This window comes from Mytilus californianus, unplaced genomic scaffold, assembly GCF_021869535.1.
Source record: "Mytilus californianus isolate M0D057914Y unplaced genomic scaffold, xbMytCali1.0.p SCAF_8, whole genome shotgun sequence".
Classification (NCBI taxonomy): domain Eukaryota; kingdom Metazoa; phylum Mollusca; class Bivalvia; order Mytilida; family Mytilidae; genus Mytilus; species Mytilus californianus.
The window spans coordinates 98,779,607-98,799,581 of record NW_026262734.1 but is presented as its reverse complement, the minus strand read 5'-3'; the positions used below and the strand labels follow the sequence as shown (position 1 = coordinate 98,799,581).

General features: G+C 32.8%; 1 protein-coding gene across 3 annotated transcripts in view; it reads right to left on the bottom strand.

The window, feature by feature from the left end:
• Positions 1-2,287: 2,287 nt before the first annotated feature.
• Positions 2,288-19,975, bottom strand: part of LOC127711358 (solute carrier family 28 member 3-like) — a 104,624-nt gene continuing 86,936 nt past the window's right edge. For 2 of the 3 annotated variants that reach the window (XM_052217389.1, XM_052217388.1), the window contains exons 3-11: positions 12,590-12,731; positions 11,497-11,691; positions 9,623-9,784; positions 8,652-8,777; positions 6,400-6,530; positions 5,270-5,438; positions 4,431-4,589; positions 3,691-3,871; positions 2,288-2,485 (exon numbers count right to left, since the gene is read on the bottom strand). In XM_052217389.1, coding sequence (XP_052073349.1) covers positions 2,340-2,485; positions 3,691-3,871; positions 4,431-4,589; positions 5,270-5,438; positions 6,400-6,530; positions 8,652-8,777; positions 9,623-9,784; positions 11,497-11,691; positions 12,590-12,731 — 1,411 coding nt within the window. In that variant the 3' untranslated portion in view covers positions 2,288-2,339. Of the gene's footprint in view, positions 2,486-3,690; positions 3,872-4,430; positions 4,590-5,269; positions 5,439-6,399; positions 6,531-8,651; positions 8,778-9,622; positions 9,785-11,496; positions 11,692-12,589; positions 12,732-14,856; positions 15,361-19,975 lie in introns of those variants that run through there. The other variant, XM_052217387.1, reaches the window with a different exon arrangement.

The following is a 19,975-nucleotide window of genomic DNA, read 5'->3' as shown; positions in this document are numbered from 1 at the left end:
AGTGAATACTATTCGTAATCTCTTATGTTCATGCTATTTAAAAAAACCAATTCATATGGTTATGAATAACAATGGACTGTGTTTTCGGGATGTAGAAGCAGGGGTTTCCAGAAACCCCGCTCGTCACACCCTGTGGTCAAAATCCATTGTTATTCGTAACAATAGATCTATTCACTTTACATTTGTTTCAGAAATAGAAACTGTGAAGTATAAAAATAAAACTGGGGTGTAACTTTTGTTAACCTAGTTAGCACTTCATTATAAAAAGTGAATTCTTATAAAGGTTTGAATATTACAATGGGAAAGGATAATTTTGTAAGGTCACTCGAAAGTGTGAATATGTTCTAAATTGGTCAGACAATACTTGGTCATGTATTATGAACATTTAAAACCCTCGACTACGCCTTGGGCTTTAAATCTTCATAAAACATGACCAAGTATTGTCTAAACCAGGATAAACTTCAATTTATCGTATCATTAAAACGCAAATTTGTAAGTAAGGCCTTTAAACATTACATCTACCTACCGGTTAACCGGTTAATCGGTCGAAATATTATCATAGTAACCGGTTAGTCAAAACTGTTCGATTTGACAACACTAATCAAAACAAGTCGGGTTAGCAAGTGCCCGTCGGATTAGTGAGACTGGATAACTTTGTGTTGATCGCACGGCCTCGCGCCGGTGACGTATCTTTTAAATGTCTGTCATATCAACTTTCGATGGTACGTGATATGCCAATCATGGTTGTAACGTGTAACGGGGAATCATATTTCGATTCCGTAGAGGGATAATGCGAAACGGCTACCACATCCAAGGAATGCAGCACGTGCGCAAATTACCCACTCCTTGCACGGGGAGGTACATGTATGACAGCACTTCACAAATCATACGAGTTTACAAATAATCACAATAAAGTACATGTGTTGCACACGTCAACGTCTATACAGCAACCCAGAGACACAAATAATCAAGAGACATCTACAGGTCCAGATACAATCTTCCAAAAATAGACAGTTGTCTCTATGACAAACTTTTAATCGTCCCAAGTGTTAATATATATTCATTGTCATGTATAATCTTCAGCATATTACAGTTTAGCCTAATGAATAATAATTCCATCTGTTATTATGCTGGTTTTTAGGGAATCATAATTTTAAAATTTATAAGTTGTCTTGAATATAAAATAGAGCCTTTAAACTCAGAATGGTAGCTATGAATGTTTATCGGACCTCCTATAAACGTGGTGTATAATTGATTATTAACTTTTTCTATATTTACAAGTGATCATCTTTAAGGCGCATTTTGTTTGGATGCAGCCAGTTACAACTGCAACCAATGGAAATAATTACCTCGTGGATCCGAAATGCTTATAAACATTTTTGGATATGGAGCCTTCTAAACAAATTCCAAAATGGCCACCAACAGTCAAGAAGCTACGTCCAATATATTGGTATAACTTACCACTTTATAGTAAAGGCATGAAACTTTGCACAGTTTTAGTTATAATGCTATTAAACATTTTTGAATATGAAGCCATCTATAAAAATCTATAAAAGAGAGGCAAAAGATACCAAACAGACAAACAACAGTACCATAAAACAGAACATATAAAACTAAAGACTGAGCAACACGAACCCCACCAAAAACTGGGTTGCTCTCAGGTGATCTGGAAGGGTGAGCAGATTCTGCTCCACACGTGGCACCTCATGTAAGTACAAACCCGTTGATAAGTCTAATTCGGTAGGTCACATTTGGGGAAAAGGGGACGATATTCAGTGTCACTTTTAAAGTTTTAATCAACTAATTGAAGTTCTTTTGTAAGTTCCTCCTGCAAAAGTTGGAATGTCAACGTATACTAGTATTAGCGATTTCTGATTCAATGAAATTTGTAAACACTTGACCACCCATTTTAACACCCCCGAATTAAAAATTGGTCAAGTGCTGCCATTGGTCAAGAATGGTGTAGTCGGATTATGCGTGACTTCTATCTGTCGCTAGAATCACAACGCTGTATACACATATTCTGTCTTAATCTGCCAAGGGTGAATAAGACTGAAACTGATTGTAACCCTTGGCTAGCGAAGATGCTACAGTAATACATGGATAGCTCATTGTAGAAGAACGTATGTAGATTTGTAGTTGTGCACATCCTATGGTTTTTGTTAGATAGTTGTCCATTGGCTATCATATGTCACATATCCGTATTGTCATATATAAATATTCATGTATAGAATAAACTCACTTGCGTGATTACGTGGTCAATGATTATTATAGCAACAATAAATAATTCATAGAAGTTGTATAAAATTTTAATAATGTTGAAAAAAATTGTGAGCTCCCTAACCTAACCCTCCAGCTGTAGTCGTCTGATTTATTACAAATAATGAGGAATTTGATGACGTCATATTGAATAACGATGAATTCGATGTGGTGTTGAAATCTGTAGAATTACTGAAGACCGGAAGAGGCTCTGTGTAAAGCATGCCTGAAAAATAAAAGTTTAAGTACATGAATATATGTAATTCTAGTCAAGCTTTGGTTTCTACAAATCTAAAAAAAAAAAAACTAGCATGGAACTGTACATGTGGTCTAAGCCGTTCAAAGAACTTACAAATTATCTTTTGTTTTACTTTTTACGCTTTCCTAGTTCACACATAGTAACAATCATTCTAACATTAATATCATTGACATAATATATATATATTTCTCTAATTCTTCGTCAATTTATCCCTTTCTGCACCCATTGTATAAAAAAAATTTAATCAACGTGTGGTTCGTTTGATCTCAGTTCTTCATTGGTTAAAATCCGATTATGACGTCGAATTTACTTGCTTTCCTCTGAATTTCCTATTGTGACGGCATGAAAAAAGGCGACCATGCCTGATGACGTCACATAGAAAGAACACATCTTTTTACAGATCATTCGAAAAGACGGAATAAGTTTGCCTGCATATTGTTTGAAAATCATTAGAGAAACAGATTCCACCACCAAATCTCGTGTAATACGATATTTATCCACTCTTGACAGTTAAATTTTAAATATTTAAAACGCTCGGCGAGCCTCGCGTTTTAAATTTGAAAATTTAACTGTCTCGAGTGGATAAATATCGTATCACACTCGATGCAGTGGTAGAATCTATATATATATATATAAAAAGGCTAAACATATTTGTCGTTGAGTTACTGTCTGATTGACCTTTATCTCTTTTTATTCATATTTACACTTTCGTTTAGTTTCATCAAAAACTGGTCAGTCAGTAAATAATATACTTTATATACTACAAACATATTTATACCAATGCCTCATTTGATATAATTAGATTTCCTACATTATCATACTTATCCATAAAATAAGGTCAGATTGCTGAAAAATGGTTGTAAATTAGTGTCCCCCCATGAGGTTAGAATAATAAAGCTGTTTAGACTAATTTGATATACCGTATTTGTTAAATAGACACCTGTCGATTGTTGATGAGAGAGACATACTTGTATGTTGACCTCTGAATGTATTTTGTTAAATAGACACCTGTCAATTGTTGATGAGAGAGATATACTTGTATGTTGACCTCTGAATGTATTTTGTTTTTCATTTAATAACAGGGTTGCTGTCCCATTGTTGTTTACCCAACATTTCCATATATTGATATCTGAGTTTAATATCAAAGAATCATTATAACACCATATATTAACCTGCAATGCAAGCCGTCATGAAGCATGCAATATTTCCACAAACAAATGCTCTGAAAACTCCTCTAGCATAATCTCTCCGTCTTCTAGGTTCAGCTGCAATCAATGCTCCCAAATTTATCCCCATAGCTGCTATACTTCCAAACCCACATAATATGTATGTTGAGATAACTGCAGAGCGACCCTGAAATACGGAAATAATAGCACAGTTTACCAAAAAGGAGATGTAAAATGGACACAAAACAACACTGAGGATAAGTGCCATGATATAAAACTTAGACAATTTTATTTTCTTTTCTAAATAAATTGATCATGGTCAGATTAGTTATAAGCAATATTTTTGTTCAGTTTTGAAAATATCTTTAAAGTAGCTCGGCATTAAAGGGATAAGCAATATTCTTGGTGATATTGTCTCACAAACATTACCCCCGTTGAAGTTGAAAAGCATTGGATGTGAAAACGCTGCAAAAGGAATAGCATGCTAAAATAAAAGTTGACACCAAATATGGTCATTTTAAGAATAAATAAGTTTACGTTAGTTATGAAGTTGATGAGCGATGAAGCTGAAAACGAATCACACGGTGAAGCATAATCACATGAGGCCTGGTAACAAATTTCATGAAGCTCTGATGTGTAGTTCCGTAGAAAAATGCGACGGAGATTTCATTGGAAAAACGGACAGACGGACGAACATAAAATAGTATACGCTCCCCATTTCGAGCAGGTTATAAATCGAATCTTACCTCAATTTTGTTTTCTCGCATTAGATTTCCTAGGTCAATATACGCTAAAAATTCATTGAGTACAATTTTCTTTCCAATCAAAGTGGCTACAACGCGGCAATCTTTCCATGGTATTCCCATAATGACAGCTAATGGCATGAAAATGTATGAACAGAGCCACTGAAACAGAACAAGGTTTGTTAAACATGATTTGGATTTCAATGATGTTTAAAAGTTTTGTATAAAATGACGATAAAAAGTCAATGGGACATAAATCCAACAACACAAGTTAAGTCAAAAGTAGGATCTAGTCAAACAGGCATATGTTTATGCCCCTGAATTTGACAAAATGTGGTTGAATTATACAGATTAACACAGTTTCTCCTTTTGCTTTTATTAAACATGATATAAACATCTGTATTGAATTAAAAAATGAAGTCCTTATTTAAAGAATTGAACCAATTATGTCCATTGTAATATACAAAGCACCAAGGATAATAGATAATGCATTTAAGAAGGTAGACTGTTGGTCTCGGCAAATTTCAACTTTTTTCATAAAGTCAATAAAAACGAAATGCTTACTTATCTCATAAAAGACAATTGCGTTAAAATGTAAACGATAATTTTATTTAAATGTTATTTCTTCAGGTTGCTACCCATAAAGAATATAATCAAAAAAAGATTTTATACCAATTTATAAATTGGCTATTTTAACATATTGGCATGATTATAGTTTTATCGCTTTGTTCTCAGTAAGCCTCGGATCACAGTGCCTCGGGTATGTTGTTGCTTAACAAAATTATTCTTTTGCATGCGTTTCAAGTAAAAAGGGGGGATAAGGTATATACTAATATAAATACCTCAAAATTGACTTCTGGATGACCAACTCTATCTCCATAAAATGAAATAATGGCGTCAACAAACGATAGAATGGCAAGGAATGCGATCAGATTGACAACAACATAAGCTATAAGTTTGACGGTAGATGTCGCTCCTGCAGATGCTGCTTCCATTAAGTTTGATTCTTTTCTAAAACATATTATACACAACTAATTGAAAGATGTCAGATATAATATACTCTGTAAGTACTATATAGATCTTTAGAGAGCTTCTACGTATTTATATTTATCAATGCACTATTTTATAACCCGTATGCACTTTTACAATGTTTACTGTACAACTTCTTAAAACCTTTATTCATAATGAATATTCACAAACGCGCATGGATTATACATTAGAATTAGTATTCTTTACAATTGTAGTTCAGGAACAACCGGCAAATTGTTTCCGTCAATAAACCCTGGCAATACCCAAATGAAGCAATATTTAAAGAAACATGATTGGCAAAAATCAAATACAAAGTACAGAAACATTACAAGGGTTTGCTCGGGTTTTGAGATATAGTCACCTGGATATCACCCGTTCGGCAGTAAAACTATTGCTAAGGAAGTTCGTTTAGCAGTGCGGGATGAATAAAAACACATCCCCTTGCAGTCGGAATGTGGATGTTACATTCCCTGTAGGTAAAGGGCCACAGTATCTCCATGTTAAAGAACCATTGCAAAAACGTTTTAATGGGTCCGTATGTGACGTGTGTGTTACAAGGCAAAATAATTTCCCCTAACAAACCTCATTTTCCAGTAGTCCAAAGTTAGTCTTAATTTTAATCTTAATCTTAACATCAGTCGAACCACTATGTCGAACACAGTAATCAGGCATGTTAATTTGTACTGGTCTTGAATATGCATGAAATATTTGCAATCGGACGTTAGGCAATCAATCAATCAATCAATTAATTTATATACAAGACATATGATTTCATACAATCATTTTTTACTGTCCTATCCACTATTCCATATGACCCCTTTTCATACATGTACCTATATATATATATATATATATATATAGCACGAGAGACAAACTAAACATTCAAGATTATTATTGGTGACTTATGTTTATCTAATTAAGATTGATATATATTTATACTTACCCTACGTTAATGCTTATATTGTCCATACTGAATCCATCCATCTTCTTTTTCTCTGGCCATCCGAGTTTAGAAACCGCTAATGCCGCCGGAGCTGACATAAACGATGCTGCTATTAAGTGATTGGCAGGCACCTGTAATGTAAATAATTCACAACATTAAAATGTTCATTACGGTTAAAAAAATATATGGACATATTCTGTCATTTTGTTTGCTCTGGGTTTCAAAATTCAAATCTTGGCGAAAACCAGTAACTAAAATATATTAACAATTTTCTTTTTTTTACTCATTGGTGAGAACGGTACACTTTAAGGTCACTAATTTATCAATTACTTCTATGAATTCATCTATTAATTCATAGAAATAAAAGGTTATTTGTGATAAACATCAATGAGACAGCAACCGAACGACATAAAATTCCAAAAGTTGTGAATATCTATTTCAGTTACGATCGACGGTTTCGATAAGTCGTGTCTTTTATTTGTGAAAAGCAGGCCTGCTGTGTGGTGATATTCGTACAATAATTATAAAATTACTGTTTCGAAGCTACAAGATCTTACCAGCCTAAAAAATATCGCAATAATTCTTCGAATTTCTAAAGGGACCAGGAAAATGGTTGTCTTAGATACATGATTATTTTATTAGTTGTTATAAGTTTTGAAATAGCTGTCAGTAACTGCAAGTGCTCTCAGATCTGTACTTTGTGTCGTTTTTGTTGTGGGGGATGTATACATTCCCTCCAACGTCTGGTCTTGTTTTTTTGGTAGTTGTATTTCTGCTTTGTATAAATCTGATGAGTTAAGCCCTTTTTCATAGTTTGTTCTTATGCTGTACTGTTATGTTGTACACCGCCACATTCTGTATGTGCTTGTCCCAAGTAAGGAGCCTGTAATTCAATGAATGTCGTTTGTTGCTGTATATATCATATTTGTTTTTCGTTTATTGTTTTGTACATAAATCAGGCCATTAGTTTTTTTGTCTTGAATTGGGTTTTTTAATTTGTCATTTTTATGCCTTTTATAGCTTACTATGTGGTTTAGGTGTTGCTCATTGTTGAAGGCCGTACGGTGAACTATAGTTGTTAACTTCTACGCCATTTGGTCTCTGGTGGAGAGTTGTCTCATTGGCAATCTTACCACATCTTCTATTTTTTATAGGACTAGTTTTTATCTTCCCTTTCAATCATTTAAAGTTATAAGGTCAAACAATACACTTGCATTGATATATTTCTGAATGTGGACTGAATGATGTCTTTTTTGTTGTTTTTTTTATCTTTTGCATGCTATAACATTGACGTTAACTTCACATTCAATTTTAAATTCTATTACGTAGTCTCAGTCAATTTCTATCAATATGTATCTAGACATGTAGTTTTCAAACTTCTTTCCTTTACCTAGTATCAGTTGTGGAATCATATATGACAAAAATAGAGTTATTCCAATATCAATATTTTTAAAAGTCAAATACTAGTAGTAATACATACAGGCCAAATGTTGAGGCTAATTCCAACACAATATAACACCAAACGCAGTGTATAACTCACCTGTCAATCATTTGTCTATTCATATGACTATCATTACAATAAATACATCTAATGAACTTTACAAGGGCTGGCATGTGTATGTTTCTAGTCAGATTGATTGATTGATTGATTGTTGGTTGCTTTACGCCGCATTAGCACAACAAGGCTATATCGCGGCGAGTTTCTAGTCAGAGAATATATGCTAACAAAACATGTATCGTTTTAAATAACGTAACTTATAACATTAATAGTGTTATTAAATATAAAAATATAGAGATGTGGTATTTTACCAATGAGACAACTATTCACCAGAGATCAAAATGACATGCATGGATGATATTTTTTTATCAATTTTGTTCTTTTTTTGAACGTAATTATGCGATGTATGAAACTTTTGAATGTTTTAGTCATATCTGTATCGATTCTGCAAGTTACCAATTTTTACAATAAATATCCTGGCCTAGTAAGAACTGAAAATAAATAATTTTGCCCAAGTAAGGCTGAAAATGGATAATCTGCAACACAAAATGCAGAAATTAACTGTGAACTAAAGTGAAAATAAAACTGTTTCCATCACGTACAAATAATATAAAAATAAGGAGATGTGGTATGACTGCCAATGAGACAACTATCCACCAGAGTTCAGTTAAAATGGATGTAAGGAATAAAACCATTTATGACATTTTCAATCAAACAAGAGTCTGATTTTTTTTACTAACCAATAAATAAGTACCCCAAATTCTATATAAGCTCCTATGACAGTTCCAGCAACTGTAGCAAATCCACCAGTCATGATAGCATTAAGCTCTGACCTTGACACGTCATTGATGAACGGTTTCAATGCTATACTCGATTCCACCTACAAATAATATAAAAGACAAGCTATTTAAAAGTATCTATTTAACTGAATTCGTGACAAGAATATATTTTACCTATTATGTTATCATTTCGTGTTTTATTTTACCTCCGCAAAGGTGACATAAATAATACAAGAATTTTTTTTTTTAAATATAGAATATATTATCCAATGGTCCTGCATCGTCCTTTATGATATCTTTTCAAAATCTGTACGCATTGTTTACATACATGTATTTACAAATTCATACCCAAATTCAAAAAGAAAAGCGGAAGACACCAAAGAGATATCTCTAATTTATAAGTCGAACACGGATAAGCGACAACTCCATGGCAAATTACGAAAAACGATGAAAAGACAAACAGTCTACAAAAACAACAAAGAATACTAGAGACTGAGCAATACTAATCCTGCTCCACATGTGACACCCGTCATGTTGCTCATGTAAGTACACTAACTATTACTTTTTTTATATTGCAAAGGCCTTGTTCTGATGTGGCAAACCCCCAAAATTATGCATTATAAAAAATGAAAAAATTGCATTTGATTTAATATACTTATGTTGATAACGTTAACGATACCAATTTTTATTGCACCAGATGCACATTTCAACAATTAATGTTCTTCAGTGACATTCGAGGCCAAAATATGAGAAAATCCTAAACATATTGCAAACGTTGAAAAGCTTATTAAACCAAAAGGAACCAACAGGTAATGCCAAATTCTGACAATGAATCAGAGCTACGCAAGAGAGATTCATCATGATTTCCAAAATTGTATAATGAAATTGCGTATATGCATGATTAGGTAATTCTTCAAAGATATGATTGATTGAAAGACTGTCGTACCTGTCCAACAAATATATGAGCGGATGTTGCAAACGATTCCATCGGTGACGTTTTCATGGCAAATCTGAGCACACGTGCTATACCTTTGATTATTACTTGCATGGCGCCAAGATAGTACAGGATGTTGACGATTGCGCTGAAAAAGACAACTACAGGCAAAATCTGAAATAGAAATAAAAGTATTTTAAATTTTATGTCTTTTATTTAGTAAGCATACTTTATTGCAATATTAGAGTCTTGTTCTGTCATTGTCTGTTTTGAGTTCGTAGGATTCTTCGTAAAAAGTTCGCCCCCCCCCCTTTTTTTTTTTTTTGTAAATTCAAAACGGATTTACGGATATTTCTTCTGATTTGTGCTATATTTGAAGGACGATATTTGAACTTAGTCCTAAGCAATAACGTTTTACTAGCAATAATGGTGCCACTGTTGTCTGACTTTCAGTAACATCGGCCAAAAACCCAGTGTTTCAAACTATCAATGTTTGATTGTTAATAACTTATCTTATTCTACCACACTATAACATGGTTGCAACTACCTCAGTCAAATCTGATCTTATACGAGGGTCTGGATCATTGATGGGGTTTACAGAATAGAGAATAATGGATAAAAAGCACAGAAAATATACATAACAAAGATTAAACAAAGTAAAACAGACAAAAAAATAAAGAATAGAGAACAATGGGGTACTAAAATATGAATGAGGTTTACAGAATAGAGAATAGTGGATAAAGAGCACAGAAAAATACCTAATAAAGAAAACACAAAGAAAAACAGACAAAAAAAAAGAATAGAGAATAATTGGGTTCTTAACTATAAAGAATAGTGAACTAAATTGAATGACAAAATGAATAGAGAAAATAGAGAAAACTTGCCTAAACTTTTAAAGATAACAGAAACGATGACCTACCATCCAGACCGTCTTTTACGGTGTTGGCCCTTATTGTTAGACCCTTATTAACACTGATACTCTTAAACTCCAAAATTGTTTGACCTTGAGCTTACCTGACGACGGTTATTCCAGAAACACGTCTCCAAAGCACGTGTATCAGATTCTTACATTTTATATACAGTATATCATGAGGATATGTGGTATGATTTCCAATGAAACAACTATCAGTTTAGCAACTGTAGGTCACCGTACGACCTTTAACAAGGAACAAAAATCATACCGTAATATATTCAGCCATAAAAATCCACCAACATGACAACACGATAAATAATTCAAGCGAAAAAACAAACGGTCTGATGGATGACCAAACAATAAACGAAACACAGTTATATTAGACAGACATTGGATTACATGGTCCAATTTAAAAACAAAATCATCAGGTTATAACAACAATCATTTTTCATGTTTTTTGAAAGGTAGATTTCTGTTACAAGATATATCGACAAATTGATTGTTTGTCCTTGTACATATTTCATTCATACATTGTACGTATAAATCGATAACTTCTTATGTTTTGACCATATATGGCTATGAGACACAATTCTGAAAAACAGAGCTTTTAATATTAACTGTCTAAACACATTTCCAAAACTTAGAGATAAATCGTTTGTAACCAACGGCAACGTATTGCTGGAACGTAAACAAATTGGAAGATACCAAATGGGTAGAGTATTTAAGAGCCACACCCGTAATTCGAAATGACAGATTACCTCATCGCCAAATGAAAACAGACAAAAACTCAACATTACACAAAACATTACACAAAAGAAAATAGACCTAGAAACACGACTCCAAAAACCAGTACAATTAATATTTACGTCATGACATTCCCATACAATTACACATAAAATATTTGAATTATAATTCGGCTCAAATCTAAAGACTGAAGTGCAAAAACAAATGTTTGTGTTATGAATGAACTTACTTTAAACACTACAGGGTGGTCTTTTAATCCTTCATCGCCAAATACAAATCTGGACCCATTGTCTGTGTAGGCAAGGAAGGCTGTGACTTGGTCCCCTATAAACTGGCATACTGCATACCCTGTGGGCCACCGTAGAATGATCATACCCAAAACAAACTGAAGAATTATGCCCCATATAACGGGGGTCCATTGTACCTGCAGTAAATATAGATGTATATAACATACAACAAAAACAAACCGTAGGAAGTCAGAGTCCTTAAGCCTTAAAGAATATGATTTAGTCCAGGATCATTCAACAAATAAAAAAAAATATTGGATCTATAGTTTTTCGTCTTTTGTCGTTCAAGCGATATATTATCAAATTACTAGAATTAAATGCAAACATATATAAAATAAAGGTCTGACAGCCGACTGTCTAATAATTTTCCCATGTAATACTTCATCGGTTTTGATTGTTTTCTCTTTTGGTATCGTATCAAATTGAGTATAAGAAAAACAAGAAAAAGGTAAGTTCCTAACTGATTTGGCAGTAGAAGATTCAGATGGTATGACCTTCCTCTTATTTTAAAATTTTACGAGAGGGTGTAAATGGAGTTTACAGGATAGCATTAACTGACTACAGAAAATAGGCCAACAAATAACGAAAATAGAAAAAAAAAAGGCAAAAAAAAAAAGATAAGTGATCAATAGGTTGATAAAGTATAGAATAGAGAATCACGGGAAAAAATAAATAAGATTAATGAATCCAAAAATGAAATCCACGCTCTCTTATAAAGTTGCCTTTATGTAGTGGCAATCATACTTGTCGGTTTAATTTTAAAACACATTTATCATGTTTATTTAAAAAAAAAAAATATTTGTCAATAATTTGACCGAAGCAGTTATGTGTGCTTCAATGTTACAAACATATCTGCCAGCTTAAGATAAGTAAGTTATTATAGCATAAGTAACCTGAATAATTAGCTCCCTCTTACGGTCAGTGTTAAAATGTAGTATTCGTAGGGAGCGGAAAACAACGACTGGATTATTCGGGTTTCATCATAAGTAAAATATTTCAAGGTGAACCGTTTCCCATCTACATTTTGTAACTTACCTTTGACGGAGATCGTGACGTAATGAACACAATAAGGATAAAAAATAGTAGTCCACCAAAAGGTACCAGTTTTCGCTTATCTTGATACCAGTCGTAACATAGAAATCCAAATATCACAAGAAGAGTGACTATTGTAATAATTCTGAAAAATAAAATAATTTCCTTTCAACACGGTTATTCTGAAAAATAAAATAATTCTTTTCAACATGGTTATTCTGAAAAGTAAAATAATTCTTTTCAACATGGTTACTTTAAAAAGTAAAAGTATCCGGAGTATTAAAATACACTCCAAAATGTCAGTATGGAATAAATGCTTCCTCGAAAACGATTTAAAATAAAACATTTTATCTGACAGTTCCAATAAGTTAGGCTGTTTTGTATTAAATTACGACAATACAGACCTTTTTGCAAAAGATTCCAACAAACATGACATGACCGTTTAATATTTATATTCTTACAAGACCTTTTAGTATTGAGACTTCTTTGCATGTCATGCAACATCTGGAACTGATTGTTGCTTAAACATGGTAAAGCCACACTAACAAAACTTCGGTAAACGAAACATGCTCTAACATGTCTCAAGTTAATAAGAAAATTGAATTAAATTACAATTGTTTCAGGAAAGTCAGAATAATAATGCTCCTTTATGTAGTCTTGTGCCCCCTAACGTTCAAAGTACAACACAATATCCCTTGCGAAATGGACAAGATATTATTTTACCATTTGGTTTTGCAGGCAGACACTGACTTCCCAATCATTTATTCCCTCAACAATTAAACTTTAGAATAATATGTACATTTCAGTTCAAAATGTAGGCTCATTATCAAAATATCAAATAAAATTAAAAAACACGACATTCGGAATGATATTAATCTCAACATTATTTATAGGTTCCTAGAAAAATTGAACATAATCTTAATCTTCGACATTTTTCTTGAATTGTGACTTATTTAGAGCTAACATTAAATCCGGTCCAACATGTAGATGTGGATTGGATATTGAGGACATGCTCCATTTTTTCTTTGATTGTCCTTGTTATTTAAAGGAAAGGTTATTCATGTTTAATGTAAAATTGAGTTAAACTTTTCATCAGAGCAATATTGATTCAGCAAGCATTTTTTGTTTATTCCCGGAAAATAATAAGTAAATGATTTGTTTGCAATCTTTTAATGAAGACCGTACTTCATGTACTTTAATAGGATATTACCACGATAACATGTAAGATGTGTGTAGGTTATAAATACTTATAACATTGAATGGAAATATACATCTCAGGACTAGTTGTCTCAAACAAAAACAAAGCCGTCCAGGTACGTTTATATAAAGATAAGAAGATGTGGTATGATTGCCAATGAGACAACTCTCCACCAGAGACCAAATGACATAGAGGTTAAAAACTATAGGTCGCCGTACGACCATCAACAATGAGCAAAACCCATACCGCATAGTAAGCATGTTTATTCATTAGATCATTTTGCAATTCAACTAAAAAAGGAAAGAGAGAATAACTGTCTAATATTGAATTTAAATGATTAAATCTATTCTTTTCATCTATTTTTATAAGTAAAAGGCATCGACCATTCATCGTTTATGTGTATAGAGGTTGGAACGTGCCCCCTCACTAAAAAAGATGAATGGTCGCTGCTTAACATGAGTGTTTTTCGTTCCTAGTCAAAATATGATAATGTCTTGCTTCATTGATTTCTTTAATAATCTCGTAAAGGTGAATGACTGACCATGACCAATAAGGTCAAGACTTTTAAATATTTCTTAAGAGTATACTTTAAAGTATTATCTAATTTTTATCCATTTTCTTTCTTCAATGACTTTATGTAGTTTATCAGGTTGTACGGACATGAAGAATATGGAACAAACTTAGGGGGATATTTCAGAATTTCAATCTTGAATTAATACATCATGTACATAGAGAAAAGTGAAATGCATATTTTTCAAATTTTAGATTATGGTGAATACTTGATACTTTTATTGAAAAATATAAGACATTTTTTATTCCTGTTTAAGTAAATTGAAAGTGATAATTTCACACTCGAGTATCAACTTTAATGTCAATTTAAGAAAACTGCAAATTCTAAATGTATCGTACAAGCTTTAAGAATTAGAAAATAGATATATACGAAATAAGCGTTATGCCGATTGAAACTGGAAATGATATCAATATATGGCAAATTATGCTACTGAAAACATTGAACTAGAAAAGTATAAGAAAATCAAACAATGAAAAACATTTCTTAAATTTTAATACTTACGCTCGCAAAAATGGGACTTTTAAATTTAGTGATTTATGAGCTTTTACAATCTTCTTTCCAGCAAAAATGAAAACTTGTCTAGACTTCTCGGCATGGGAGGCAACCCATATAATTACTATAATACAGTCAAATACCAGTAGCATAACATTGTCGTTGTCATACCAAATCGCATAGACCATATACATCACATATAATACCAACGATAAGATTTGTCCAAACAAAGAAAACGTTTTTCGTCTTTTTTTGTCCCACCATTTTGATCGAAGGAACGATGGACGACCGAAAAATGAAAAAGAGTCAACACTTTTTACGGGAGTCAATTCGTACGAGTATCCATTTTCAGTCTTTCCACAAGTATTTATTTGTATTCCATTTTCTACATCTGAAAACCGGTCATTTGAATCCCGCACAACATATTTATTCTTGGTCATTTTAAACTCTTGGTCATTTTGTCCTTTTAGTTATTCCGATTTAATATCAACACAATCTAATCATCTATGTCCGACAGTTAAACACCGCGTGGTTATTGAAAATGTGTTTGTTTACTTGATACTATCTAGGTCAACGTGGTCAGTTTAATATGTATACAACGTATTATAATCTATAACTCTGGAATTAAAATGACCATAGTATACATACATGTATTCAAATAATTTTGACCTAGAAAAAAATATAGCAACCGTATTATTTGAGATGTTATATTTGTATGGTTCTATTTACATATTTTCTGTCCATGTGGGAATATTGCATGTGTTATATAACTGCAGTACACAAACAGCTAATTACTAATTACATGTACATGTATTCATGTACGTGTTATTTATCTACTAGTAATTAATGAATACAACATTTACAATTTTATCGTAATATAAGTGGGTAATTTATATAATGATTTAAAAACAACTTAAGGTAGCACTACAGTCAGAATTTTCTGACTCCAACCAACAGTCTTTAAAGATTAATTTCTCCAAAAGTACTCAATGGATTTTTAAAATCTTTAACTCATTTTAAAGCTGAAATATAACTCTTTCTTAATCTATAGATAAATTTATTTTTAGAATGATTAATCTCAAAATATAGCTCATTAATTGCCAAAAAAGTGGTCTTCCAACTTGGATGAAAATGGCACATTCAGGTCAAATGGTAGTAAAAATTTGTTTTCATCCCTTTAATCAACCATTCACAATCTACAAAACCGTGTCTCAGATTTTTCATATATGCCTCCAGTAATAAGATATATTATTTTTACTGCTGGATGCCAAACCTCATTTCACCTTTCATCTTTGGAGACCTATAAATTCATTTAGAAACAAATTATCCAAAAACTGGGACACGGTATTGTAGAAAATACTCCCTTCAATCACATATATCAAAGTCAAGCCAAAGGGGGTACCAATAAAGTTTCTATTTTCATTTTTTCCTTACAATTCTCATGAAAAATTGTTCTGAGAAATGACCTTAAAACTGAATTTCCTCTTAAGAACCCCTATAAATGCCACATAAATACAAAAATTCCACTGGGAACACCCCAGGAGTGTTCTGACACCATTACTTTATCAATAGGACCACACACATTGTGTCTTTGATGCTCTAATGCTGTAAAATTTGCATTTTGTGTGCACTGTATAACACTAACTTGGCATTTGGCGGGAGTTTGACGTCACAGATTTGACCAACATCAGTGATGTAGTAATTAAATAAAGACAAAGCTCCGCCTCTGTACAGACAGTCTAAGATAAGAGAATAACAGGATTGGCCAGCTGCATCATAATTAATATTTAACATCATTATTCTCACTATAAAGAATAATTTTCATTTGAATTTTAAAAAGAAATATAATATGACCATGATGACTGAAATTAGCTAAAATATTAAAATTAAAATACATGTCCATAAAAAGATCAAGACCATCCCCTTCTTGAAAATAGACTGTCCAACATGATTTATGAGTTTCATGGAATTAAAAAATTTCACATAAACTTAAAATTAGTTAAAATGCCTAAAATTATTTTTAAATGTAGAAGACCAAAGACGAGAAATTTACACAGGCAGTCAGAGGCTTTCAAAGATACTTTCACACTCTTTTCCATAGTTTTTTTTCATTTTGGTAGATTTTTTCCCTTTAATTTTTTTCCTATTCATATCTTTTTCTTTTTCTCTGTTCTAAACTTCCATGTTTTATAAATTAGTTTTGTTGCAATGCAATGAGATATTTAACTTGTGGTCAGGGATTAACAGCTGGACACTGGTATCAACAGATGATTGACATATTAGCCCCTCCCAAATGCCTATATATTTAGATTAATTACATGTGCTTTTATTTACATAAGTTCATTATCAATTTACTCCCTGTTGTGATATGATAATGACTTTGGGATTTTTACAAACTGTGCAGAATAATACTTACTTCAAAATTATGTGATAAAAGAAATATCTTCAAAAAATCATTGTTAGACTGTAGTGCTACCTTAAAGCGACACCAATGTAATTCATACTTTATATTATCAGAAGTCCATTACTAGTCTATAGCTAGTAATGGACTTCTGATATTATGCATTGTGGGGGAAGAAACAGATGTGAATTATACTTTTATATTTCAAAATGTAATCAACAGTTTTTTCAAAGCAACAAATTGTAAAATTTTAAGCAGGATTTTCAAATGAACCATTAAAATAACCAACTGCAACAAAAGATGTTAGAAAATTAAAGTAAATTTTGCCACGGTTTCATTATGGATCACGTAATCTCATTAATGACGTAATGGAATACACTTTATTGAGATATTGGATAAGAATTGATACTATTTGATGTTGTAAGAAACATGACAGTGGCGGATCCAGAAATTTTCATAAGTGGGAGCCCACTGACTGCCTAAGAGGGGCCCGCTCCAGTCATGCTTCAGTGATTCCCTATATAATCAACCAAATTTTTCCCAAAAAAGGGGGGGGGGGGGGGCGGGCCCCTGTCCCCCTAAATCCGCCTCTGCATGAATTCTAAGTAAATTTTACCACGGTTTCAATATAGATCACGTAATCTCATTTATGGCGTACTGGAATAAACTTTATTAAGATATCAGATAAGAAATGATTCTATTTGATGTTATAAAAAACATCAAATCATCTATTTTATAAGAAGCATCAAGTTATACTAATTCCCGTTACTGTTGTTTTTAATAAGTTAAGCCATAACTTCCTGTTTACTGATGTTCAGTTATACACATGTTTAACACACACCTTGTCGATGCTTGTAATTTGGCATTGCACAAGGTCAAGACTTTTTTCAAACTGCTTAATGAAGGGTTAACACTTAAACCGTTATTAGTGTACTTACTAATACCTAAGTGGTAAAACACGATTATTTTTTTTTTATGTAACGGATTTTGTTAGTTTTTTAGTTTAAAATGTTTCACATCTTTCGGCAAATTTCAACAAATAAAGACTTCAATCTGTTAAATAGTCTTGTTATCCAAACACCATCTCTGACTGGAATTCACTACCTGAAGCGACAGTAAGGAATCCCTAAAAAGTGGCATATCCACTATTACATTTGAAGGATCCACACCAACTAATTAAACCACCAAAGCCACTGTTCATAATGTATATATGTTAATCAATAGATATTTTTTGTTCTAGGCTAGGGGGCGGGGGTGGGTTGGGCTGATGTGGAGCGCAAGAAACTTGTATAACCCCGCCACATTCTGTATGTGCCCGCCCCAAGCCAGGAGCCAATAATTGAGTAGTTGTTGTTGATTGCTGTCTACAATATATGTTCTTGGTTATTGTTTTACGATAAATCAGACCGCTGGTTTTTCAAGTCATAATTGTTTCACAATTTGTCATTACGGGATCTTTTACCATATGGGATTTCCTCGTTGTTGAAGTCAGTACGGACTTAGTTGTCTCTATTGAGGATCCCTGTTGTCTCCATAGACTGTCCGAGTTGTCTTTAATATACTAGTATGTCTTCAAATCAATCGAATTATACCTGCCATGGTCTGCAGTAAGAGCTGTCTTATTTATACACTTGTTTTAAGGCCTAGTTGTTTTGTTCCCTGGCAAAATAAGCTTTCGTATTTAAAGTTGGGGAAGAGTAGCAGTTGGGCGTGAATTGTGGAAAGATGCATGTAGATGTTATTGTCTCGGAATACCCTTTTTAAGGTATATTATGATGTTTTGCGTTATTAATGGGCAAATAGTCCCTATATGATTTGAAAAGAATTGAGGTTAAATGAATTAACTTTTTACGGTACAGTCGAAAGAATTTTTAAAGTCTATTTAGAAGGTGTTATGCTCGCTATTTGCAAGATTTCTATTTGACTAGCATCGTAATACATAGTTCAAGCGCAAGGAGTAAAAACTATTAAGAAAAAAACCCCAGATAAATTCGATGTTTAGGTGCCTTCGACCGATGTTCGGTAAAATAATTTTTTACTCGAAATCCTGGGTGGAAAACTCTCCTGCTCAATATGTATGGAATGTCAACACAATTAAAGATACATTTAGTGTTGCGTAACATCCTTGAAAAAACGGCACGGGACGTTTGCGCTTTTTGAAAGGCCATTTGCGCTTTTTTTAATGGACATTTGCGCTTTAATTTTTAGGACATTTGCGCTTCGTGAAATTGGACACTTGCGCTTTTTCAATAGGACATTTGCGCTTTATCACAAAAAAGTAGTATATGTTTCTGGGTAAACGTTTGCGTTTTATCAACATAACACATGAGTTATCATGGTAAAAAAGTTTAAAAAATCATTTCATATAAAAAGCACAATATATTCATATATTTATATATAGCTGAAAGAATCAACCTTTCCCCATCATGCTTATGTCATGTCAGATGAAAACGACAACACTTCAAGAGGGTTGGTGGAAATAAATTCCTTTCTCTTTCTAAAAGTCAACATGTACAGCAAGTGGTTTAAAAACCAAATTTCGGTCTTCACAAATTGATCGGTTTTACTCATTGTTAAAGGCCGTACGGTGACTTATAGTTGTTAATTTCTGTGTCATTTGGTCTCTTTTGGAGAGTTGTCTCATTGGCAATCATAACACATCTTTTTATTTTTATATTAGATAAATTATGATGGTACAGTTCCTCGGACTATTTGTGCAATAGAATG